Source organism: Limanda limanda, chromosome 4 (assembly GCF_963576545.1).
Source record: "Limanda limanda chromosome 4, fLimLim1.1, whole genome shotgun sequence".
Lineage (NCBI taxonomy): Eukaryota > Metazoa > Chordata > Actinopteri > Pleuronectiformes > Pleuronectidae > Limanda > Limanda limanda.
In genome coordinates this window covers 18,602,606-18,613,685 of record NC_083639.1, presented here as the reverse complement: position 1 = coordinate 18,613,685, position 11,080 = coordinate 18,602,606, and the positions used below count along the sequence as shown (strand labels likewise).

General features: G+C 40.4%; 2 protein-coding genes across 2 annotated transcripts; both read left to right on the top strand.

Moving 5' to 3' along the window:
* The first annotated feature begins 1,472 nt into the window (after positions 1–1,472).
* On the top strand, positions 1,473–8,335 carry trnt1 (tRNA nucleotidyl transferase, CCA-adding, 1). Its single transcript, XM_061069883.1, has 8 exons — positions 1,473–1,588; positions 1,720–1,849; positions 2,665–2,858; positions 3,796–3,934; positions 4,484–4,610; positions 4,756–4,949; positions 6,034–6,287; positions 7,475–8,335. The coding sequence occupies exons 2-8, from the start codon at positions 1,720–1,722 to the stop codon at positions 7,718–7,720; spliced, it is 1,284 nt and encodes a 427-aa protein (XP_060925866.1). The 5' UTR covers positions 1,473–1,588; the 3' UTR covers positions 7,721–8,335.
* Positions 8,336–8,694: 359 nt separating this feature from the next.
* avpr2b.1 (arginine vasopressin receptor 2b, tandem duplicate, 1) lies at positions 8,695–10,297 on the top strand. The gene is made up of 2 exons (XM_061070171.1): positions 8,695–9,559; positions 10,089–10,297. The coding sequence occupies exons 1-2, from the start codon at positions 8,695–8,697 to the stop codon at positions 10,295–10,297; spliced, it is 1,074 nt and encodes a 357-aa protein (XP_060926154.1).
* The last annotated feature ends 783 nt before the right edge of the window (positions 10,298–11,080 follow it).

The window sequence follows — 11,080 nt, the reverse complement described above, 5'->3', positions numbered from 1 at the left end:
CGACACAGAAATCCTACTGCACTCATATACTGACACTTATGGTAAACGCATCCAAACCGCCCAGAAAGGGGAAGGCAACGGAGTACTCAAAGTTAGAGGAAGAACACATGTGGGTCTACGTTCGGTTTTCAAAATAAACTGTTGACATGGAGCCTATACAAAATGCGTAATTGAAAATAATTTCTTGGATTGAATTCACAAGAAGTATATATGGCCTTACCTGTGTGTTTTTATGAATAGCATTTTGAAAGTATCAATTATGAGATTTTACAAAATAAAAATCCCACATTTTTAGCTTCAAGTAGGTCATTTCTGGATACTTCAAAGTACTGTAAAAACACTTTGCTCAATATGTTCAGAGAGAGACCGATATGCCTGTGTCCAGGACCTCTCTGACCACCTACATACTGAATATCGAACATATTTACTGTATAGATTAAGAGATTTTTCAAAGCAAAGTAGAACATTTTCACTGTGGAATATTTCATTTCTGGATATTTCAAAGTTCTATAAAAACACGTTGCTCAATAAGTTCAGAGTGAGACTGATATGACTGTGTTCAGGACCTCTCTGACTATCAATGTACTGAATATCAAACATTACTACTGTATAGATTAAGAGATTTTTCAAAGTAAAGTCCAACATTTCAACTGTGGAGTATATCATTTGAGGATATTTCAAATTACTGTAAAAACACTTTGCTCAATAAGTTCAGAGAGAGACTGATATGCCTGTGTTCAGGACCTCTCTAACTACCAATGTACTGAATACCAAACATATTTACTGTATACATTAAGAGATTTGTCAAAGTAAAGTCCAACATGTGTACAATCAAATCAGTTCATTTGTGGATATTTCAAAGTAATATAAAATCACTTTGCTCCATAAGTTGAGAGTGAGACTGATATGCCTGTGATCAAAAGAAATGGAAAATATCGCTTTTGGAAAGTTACAGATTCCAAGAAAGGGGACTAGTCATAAAAATCTCCAAATCTATTCAGTAAAAATGTTTGATCTTCAGTATGTAGGTGGTCAGAGAGGTCCTGAACACAGGCATATCAGTCCCACTCTGAACTTATTGAGCAAAGTGTTTTTATAGAACTTTGAAATATCCAGAAATTAACTGATTTGATTGTACACATGTTGGACTTAACTTTGAAAAATCTCCAAATCTATACAGTAAATATGTTTGATATTCAGTATGTAGGTAATCAGAGAGGTCCTGAACACAGGCATATCAGTCTCACTCTGAACTTATTGAGCAAAGTGTTTGTACAGTACTTTGAAATATCCAGAAATTATCTATTCCACAGTGAAAATCTCTTAATCTATACAGTTTTTCATGCAACCTCGTCTTTTTTGCCATTATACTCGCTGTCCATACATAGCACTCTGTCTCAGCTTCTCCATACAACATCTCGCGATAAGCTCCTTAAAGCCCCTCCCCCTGAGCCTATTGGATAGCAGCCGCACGTTAGCGTAACACTTCCTGTATCCTAGCACTTCTAATGACAGAAGCGACAACAACTACAGTGTACTCTCCAACACACGTGTTTGTGTTGTGCTCACTCCATGTGTGAACTGCCTGGTACGTACACGTTGACGCGTCAATGTTGCTCATGTGCTGCTTTTGTATTTACTACTCGCCAGGTGCACGCCGACATGCAGCGTCGGCTAGCTAGCTACAAGCTAACTGTGACGTGTGTGCTGTGTGTGCAGATGTGGAGCAGGTTGCTGAGTCCTCGTGTGGTTGGCAGAGCTGGTGTCTGGTGGAGGAGTCTGAACACGATGCAGCTGAAGACCAGTGACTTCCGCTCTCTGTTCACCGAGGGGCTGAACGGACTCGTAGGTGAGACCCCTGAAACTTCCAGCTCCTCCGCCTCGTCTCCCACTCACATGTCAGCAGAGTCTGATATGTATTCATCTGTCCTCAGAAACACTGGCTTGGTCACATCCCCCCAGATTCCCATTTGTAATGTCTTTATACAATGGATATAAATATGGATATTTGCTGGTGTTAACTCATTCTTGTAACTCACAAATCAGTATTCTAGTTTTGGTCACTGGGGAATACAAAAATCCACATGTAAAGTCATGTTTAAATGTAACTACGGTAATTACTTCTCTGAAAAAGTCCTTAAAATATTGTTGTAATGTTTGGTTTTACATTTTTGAGTAAGAAATAAACAGGCAATATTGATCAACCAGGTGACAAAATATTTAAACTTTTAGTCCCAGTTACAGGTGAAGCTCTAAATACAGGAGCCTACATTTTCCAGAATCCTACAGACATTATTTTTGGTTCCGTTTAATGTGGGTAGTTTTAAAATGAAAAGCCTCCAAGCCAATGCCTTTCTGAAGATAGCCTCATATAAACAGACTTGACAAAGCTCCGTAGTCCTACTTGTCTCCATGTGGTGGTGGGTTACTACCAAGGGAGGCAGACATTATTTTTGTTTGAGGAAAAGTTGAGTGACAGAGAGACAGTCAGAATTTTTTTGAAAGAAAATAATAGAAAATGTTTTTGTTTTGATTCATGGAAATGTAATTCATCATCTTGGAAAGTTATATTCCCCTCCAGGTTGATCTCACGAGTAAAGTTTATTGTGCTACCGGCCACTCAAGTTACTAGACTCCTCTTAAATATGTGTGTGTTCTTTGCAGAGATATTTGAGAAGAATAATCATGAGCTAAGGATAGCTGGAGGGGCTGTGCGGGACCTGCTGTCTGGGAAGCGGCCTGAGGATGTGGACTTTGCCACGACAGCCACTCCAGAGGAGATGAAGCGCATGTTCCAGGTGGCTGGCATCAGGATGATCAACAATAAAGGAGAGAAGCATGGGACCATTACAGCAAGGGTGAGACATTTGTTCACAGATAGATAGATAGATAGATAGATAGATAGATAGATAGATAGATAGATAGATAGATAGATAGATAGATAGATAGATAGATAGATAGATTACTTTATTCATCCCCGAAGGGAAATTAAGTCGTCATAGCAGCCGGTATATTTGAATACAATACAATACAATAGAATAAAATAACAAATATTGAGGTAGAAAGAATAAAAACAGAAACACAAGATAAATAGGTAGATAAGGTGCAGTGGAAAGTTGATGGTAATAGTACTGATGATATGATGGTAATGTTATTGTTAGACAGTATATAAAAATAGTACAGTATATATAGTATGTAATATAACATCAAATATATTTATATATGATAGTAATTATACCAATATAATAGCAGTATATAGTAATAATGGCAGCAACAGTATATATAATAATAATAGTAAATGTAATAATAATAATAATAATAACATGTACACATGTATATATATGTGTATATACAAGAATATACAAAGAGTATGATATAATATGATATGATATATAGTAGAGGTATAAATATAAGTATTGGCTATACAATAGATAATATAATATACTATGAGTGTAAGAATATGTAGACAGAGCGTGCAAAAAACAATATTTTTGTATAAAATTATATATAATATCAATATGGTTTATATTATATTTGGTCAGACAAGTAGTCTTAAGGTTGCATGATTGTCGGTATTCCAGAGATAAGCAGCCCAGTAATAGGAAGTTCCAGTTTGATGTATTCATTCCTTGGATATGTAAACAAGTCACATGTAAGAGGAGCCTGCAGTTTGTGACTGGAATATGTGGCTCGATAAGGGTAGATAAATAAGAAACCTATATTTTCTCACAGCACTAGGAGGGCGGTCTTGCTGTGCCCCCTGTCATCATTGTTTTCTTTGTTTATTTTTTACAGCTACACAATGAGAACTTTGAGGTGACCACCTTGCGACTGGACGTTCAGACAGATGGACGTCATGCAGAGGTGGAATTCACCAAAGACTGGCTAAGAGATGCAGAGCGGAGAGACCTCACCATCAACTCCCTGTTTTTAGGTAAGTGTTTTTCTGTAGTGGATATGAACTTTGTTGAGGACTTCCCCTTGCGTTTGCTTCTGTTGTTCAAGTGTTGTTGATTCGTATTAATTTTCATTCACACTATGTTCACACTAAAGAGGTTTAGTTTTGAAACCCATCACTTTCTCTATATTTACGCCTGACGTTAGTTTTCAAGCCCCTAGAACGGTGACTTTTGGAAAGGCTGCTGGTGCCGTTACGGTTTGAGAACTCCAGCGTCACATTTTACTTTACGCAAGCAGAAACAGACTTTAAAAGATATGATGCAGTGGCTTCCTGATTGACGCAGGGCCGATTCAACAACCAGCGGTGAATGCAAAGTGCTGCTAACAGTTACAGCCAGTAACCTTTTTGCCGGTCCAAGAAAAGAAGTCCCTGCTCTTATCTTTGACCATTATTGTTCCTTTTTCATAGAATTTTCTGTGACCAACTGCAGAATAGACAATCTGCTCCCTATTTACACCAGCCTCCTCATTCACAGTGTAAACAGTGCGGACTCTGTTTTTAATTCCTAACTGTGTTTTATAGGTCTCGATGGCACATTGTATGATTATTTCAAAGGATACGAAGACCTGCAAAACCGTAAAGTTCGGTTTGTTGGCAGCGCTGAGCAAAGAATCCAAGAAGATTACTTGAGAATACTGCGATATTTCAGGTGAGCTGTTTCATTTCATTTTCGTCTTAACCAATTCAAACTTACCTCTGAGTAAAATGGAGAGGACTTAGAAGTAAAAGATTTTCGTTTTCACCCTCCAAAAGGTTCTAAGTGTATTAACCGTAGCCCCCTTAATTCAACCCAGGTTCCACGGCAGGGTGGCTTTGGATCCTGATGACCACGACCCTGAGACGCTGACAGCCATCAAGGAAAATGGCAGAGGCCTAGCAGCAATATCGGGAGAGCGGATTTGGGTGGAACTAAAAAAGATGGTGGTTGGTGACCATGCTGCTCATCTACTGGAGCTGATGTACAAGCTGGAACTGGCCCAGTATATAGGTGAGACAGATGCAAAGATATTTTTATAGCTTCTGGAACACTAGATAGGTTTACATGGCCAACAATATTCTGATATTAACCAGATTAAAACAACACTCTGAATGAGACACTGCCATGTAAACCATTTTCTGATGACCTTAATCTGACTAAAGTCATATACAATATAAATAATTATTGAACTAAGACGTGGAATATTCTGGCCTTGGTCACATTAAGTAGACTTTCATCGTAATCACATTGTAAAATCCTTTTGGAGTTTTTACAGAATTTTGCAACATAGACACACAACAGTTGCTAACCGCCTCACAACTCATGTCCTGGGTTTGAGTGTGAACAAGTAGAAAGGCGTTATGTTGAGTCATACACATAACAGCAACTAATTTTAACATCATAATTGTAAAAAAAATTCATGCAGAATAAGGTCGTTGAAATATTGGCTTCCATGTGAAACAAGAAGGCTTGATCCCACATATCGCATAATGCAACTTAACGGCATCTCACATCTGTCCTGCATTGTAATTGGCATCTTTTTTTAAACTGACCAACCGGTCTCTCAACTCTCAACCTCAACAAGAGAATAGGTACATAATTTCCTATTTCAGGTAAAAACATCTATTATGGCTGCATGGTAGCACCTTGCCTATGTATATACATGTATGTACGTAGCTAAGTTTATCGGAAAATGTTCCCATGCCGAACATGTGTTTGTCTTTGTTATTACTCAGATCCCTCTTGAAAATAGAGTAGGCTACAGCACATAATGACTGCTATCAAGTCATTATCTCAGGAAAAAAGATCAATAGTCATTAAATCTCAAGGGCTGAACAATTTGTATCCGTTTCTAAAAGGGGAAGGATTCAATGTCCTCTACTAAGTTGAAGTGGACTCTGATGCCTCTTGACCTCTGTGGCACTGTGACCTCTAGTATTAGTCAGATGATCCAGTGTCTCTCAATGAATAATTTCACAGCAGGTTATTCAGTAATGCATGTTTGAACAGGATACCAAAGCTGAGCGCTGATCCAATCAAATCCATTACTCTTGTTTGTACTGCTGCTCATCCCTTCCGCCCTGATCCTCCACAGGTTTACCTCCAGATGGCGATGTTGAAGAGATGAAGCAAGTGTGGAAGAATGCCAAAGACCACTCTCCCAAGCCCATGACCGTCCTGGCTGCTCTCTTTCACTGTCCAGAGGAGGTGGAAAAGATGGACCTCCGACTGAAAGTCTCAAGGGAGGAGAAGAATCTGGCTCTGTTCCTGGTCAAACATAGACGAGAGCTGTGCAAGAGCAGAGACGAGCCGCAGAGTCTCAAACCCTTCACTGACTTCATCTTTGATGTAAGTTTCAGCCTCCTCTAGTTAGTGTGTCAAAAGCAACAGACGTCACTGTGTTCATGTTTGTTTTTCAAATTAAGGGCTGAAGAGCTTCTTAGCGGAATGCTGTGAACTGTCTGATTGATTTTAGCCGAGAGTATTCCTAGTACACATGCCATGTTCTGGGCAGACCTCGATTATTCTCCAGCACGTAATATGTTATGTGCTGGTGAAAGCAGCTGGTGATTGCCCATGACAGCATGGTTGGGTGATTGTGAAGGTGAATACAGTGGCTGCTCGACAAAGTTCAGTCATTAATGTAATTTGTTAGAATTTTTTATTGAAAATTAACAAAACACAGGTTCCAGCTTCTGCGATCGAAACACTACTGTGTATCTGAGTTTTGGACGAAACAAGACAGGTCAAAACTTCAACTAATGTGATTAGCCTTTTTGCAGTTAACAATTAAACACTAAATCTAGAAAATAATCAGCACATTAACGGTCATGAAAATGACTGTAGTTATACAGACAGCACTACTTTGAATACACAAACCTTTCCCTCTTTCTTACCACGGAACTGTGGTCCACCAGCATCCATCACCCCATCTGCATGCAACCTGTTACCACCCATACTAATGAGCCTCAGCTACATTCTCAGAAATGTTACTAATCAGTAGGTGGGATTGTGTTTTGATAAAAATGTGCTTTGGTTTCATTTCTGTTTTAGAATGTTACTTTTCTCAAAACATAGCGATACTAAAACAATACAATCATTCAAATCGTTTTTTTAAATGGGCTTTGAAAGGATAAGTGCATAAAACTCTGGATTAAGCTTCAGTTTAATTCTGTGGAAACTAGAAGATGTAACCGAACAAGAAAGACAAGAGTGACAGTAATTACAGTAGAAAATATTTGTCAAGAATCGTAAGACACATTATTGTAATAGATGGGAGCTGTCATGAAAGCCTGATTTCAGTTGTGATTATTTAACTGTTTCCTCCTTTTATGCCCATTTAACTGGTCTGAAGTGGGGGATGATTGTTTAGACAAAATGTGATGTCTGTGAACCAATCCAGATTTAGTAATAGCCGTTTCATTATACAAATAAGGTTTTTATTTGATTCTGATTATTGCTTATTGTGATGGATATTTAACCTAATAGACAACATTTCAAAAGCTATAACTCCCACACGTGCTGCATCTTTCCAGAGTCGGGAGCTGGATGCTCAGATGAAAGTGTGCGAGCTGCTGACGTATCAAGGTGAGGAGAAGCTGCTGGCCGAGCTGCGCCGGTGGTCCGTCCCTCGATTCCCTGTCAGCGGTCACGATCTGAGGAGGATGGGCATCACGTCAGGCAAGGAAATTGGGGCCACCTTACAGAGTCTCCGCGACATCTGGAAGAAGAGCCGCTATCAGATGGACAAAGAGGAACTGCTCAGTCACGCACAGACATAGACAAAGCAGAGCTGTTTTTTTTTTTTTTTTTTCCTTTTGACAAATAGTCTGGACTCTCTGCATGGTAACTGTGCTGATCACTGGTATTGATCGAGCATTGTTGACAGAGGACGCCACAAGAACAGCACCTATTGATGAAAGCAATTTCATTCTAAATTACCGGAGGGCCTCCTGTGTTCATCTGCATCGCCATGTAAATCCGTAGACCTCACACACAATATGCACTGAGCATTGCAGCTGCCACATTATGGGCATGAATGATATGGAAAACCGCAGCTGATTTCACCATATGTGTCATCACAGAGCTGCTGTTTGTGTCAGTCCCTCAGATTAACAGCTGATACTATAACGATGCAGATTTGATCCCAACAGCACTTATTCACTGCTTGCACCGGTGTGGAAAGATGAAACATGAGGCTAGTGAATTTAAACCTGAGCTCAGTTACTTTAAAAAGTATTTATTTTTATTGATAAGACAATGATGGGAAACCGATGTTTGGTTTTGATTTGCTGTTTTTCTCTTAGGTTTATCTGCAGTTACACAAAATATCTTGTTTTAGTGAAGAAACTAAGTTCTGTTAAAAATGTTATTTTTAATTAAAAAGACTGAATTGCTGTGCAGATTACAATGTATGTATGTATGTGTAAATCCCGTACACTTGTGTATCTGGGAGAAATGAATGTTTTCTGAGCAGGAGGGAGGAGCAACCTCTCAGAGAGACAAGCTATAAAGCCCCCTACTCTCCACTACCAACACCTCACTTTCTGCCTAGACACTCAATTGGTTTTTTATTGGAAATGTATCCTTTGAATCACACAATAGAAAATACTTTTGTTGAGATTACTAAAATAGAATCCCAGTTTGCCTGCTGGCGTTTGACTTATTTTTTTTAAATGTCTCTACTTTAACTGGATTCACCTGGAATGGTGATATAAGGGGGGTGCGTTACTCCGCTGTATTTAAGACGGAGAGCATGGCTTGGTCAAGTGTAAATATCAGTAACATCACTTTGGAGACTGCGCGTCCTGAGGATGATCCGCGGAACGAGCGCTTGGCTCAGGTGGAAATAGTTCTTCTGTCCATCATCTTCATCACTGCGGGGATCCTGAACTTCGGGCTCTTGCTGGTGCTGTGGAAGCGCAGGAAGCAGCTCTCCAGGATGCGCGTCTTCGTGTTCCACCTGTGCGTCGCGGACCTGGTGGTCACCTTCTTCCAAGTTTGTCCGCAGCTCATGTGGGACATCACGGACAGATTCGTCGGTCCAGACGTGCTGTGTCGCGCAGTGAAGTACCTGCAGGTGGTGGGGATGTTTGCCTCCACGTACATGATCGTGGCGATGACGATAGACCGCTATCAAGCCATCTGCAAACCCATGGTGACGTTCCAGAGGCGCCGGGCGCGCTGGAACGCTCCGGTGTGCGCCGTGTGGTGCCTCTCTCTCTTCGGCAGCCTCCCGCAGGTGTTCATCTTCTCCCGGGTGGAGGTCGCTCACGGCGTGTACGACTGCTGGGCGCAGTTCATCAAGCCGTGGGGACCGAGAGCCTACGTGACCTGGACCACTCTGGTGATATTCGTGCTGCCCATTCTCACGGTGATCGTGTGCCAGGCGCGCATCTGCCGCACCGTGCACGTCAACTTCCACATGAAGACGCAGCAGGTGGGAGAGGCGCACACCAAGGCGCTGTCCTCCAGGGCCAGCAGCGTGGCCGGGGTGTCCAAAGCCAGGGCGAAGACCGTGAAGATGACCGTGGTCATCGTGCTCACATACATCGTCTGCTGGACGCCTTTCTTCACCGTGCAGCTGTGGTCCGTGTGGGACGTGCAGGCGCCCACTCACTGTAAGATCCCGGTGGACTTCTACATGAAAACACATTTAGTAATATCGATAATCATAATATTATATTCACTCATGTTATTGGTAATAGTATGAAACACTACATTTGGAGAAATAGTGCGAGATGCAACATGAAAACAAATAGTGCAAGATACTACACGAAGAGTGTTTGTACAAATTATATTTTACATGAAGTTTAATAGTACAATATATTACATGAAGAGAAATGGTAAAAGATAATAAATAGACAAATACTACATTAAGAGAAATAGGACTATAAACTACACAGGTACAAAGTACAACTAGATGAAGAGAAATAGTACAAGATATTACATTTCGAGAAATAGTACAGTATTCTACACGAAGAGACATAGTACGAGATAAAGTACTTCCTTAAGACACAAAGGAACTGCATTTTTTAATCTGGGCAAACAGTATGTGTTACCAAGAGTAGATTGTCTATTTTAAAGAGGTAAGATTAAATAAAGAATATAAATAAAATGGAGCTCATGTGAATCTCTGTGTGTTTCCAGCTGCAATCTTCAGCATCCTGATGTTGCTGGCCAGTCTGAACAGCTGTGCCAACCCCTGCATCTACCTGCTGTTCAGCGGGAAGCTGCCCAAGAGCCTGATGGCTATGATGTGCATGAGAGAGTCGGAGCTGAAGGACTCCATCCAGGAGGAGGCCACCATGGTCAGCTCCCTGTACATCAGTCTCAAGAGCGTGTCGGCCAGCAGATAAAGAGCCTGACGTCCACTGAGACGTCCTCTCACCTCGATAGGTCTTGACACCAAGTGTGAGAACAAACATCAAAGTATTTGTCCCTGTGGTAACAGTACTGTGGTGAGAACACATTGTGAAAATGAACCAGTGACATGTAGAAAGTCACAGTTGAGTAGCAGAGACGAGTCATTAAAGGGACATTTCTCTGAAAACTCATGGTTGACTCTATTACATGATAAATGGTTTGTATTTATCTAGAGCTTTTCTCGTCTTGATGAAAACTCAAAGCTCTGTACAGTTTTTTTTGCCATCTCACATACAGTGTATGTACAGTGATTTTGGGGTTCAGTATCTTACACTTTATGCAGAATGGGGCGATATAATATGAAAGTGACAGAAACAAATGTAATATATATTTTTAAACGTGTAATATGTCCTTTGACTGTGATTCTTCAGTATACATTACAGCTCATCAATATAAATGATCACATATTCTGTATATGATGATGACAGATCAGTCATGTGACACCAAGATCTTCAAATCTGCAGTAAGATGCTCATTCATAAATGTGGCAGCATTTCTACAGTTTTCAATGACTTTTCTCTGTTGTAAAATAAACTGTTGTGACTTTTCATATGACTGTTTTCTGTCGTACCTCATCATTGAGAAAATCTCCCTTTAGATTTAAAATGTAAATATTTATTTGTGTTTGTAGAGGGCCTTACAGGTGTGTTTCCTGCAGATCCTTGTTTTTCTGCTGTGTGTCATCTTACAGAGAATAGACCATGAAGACGTAGTCA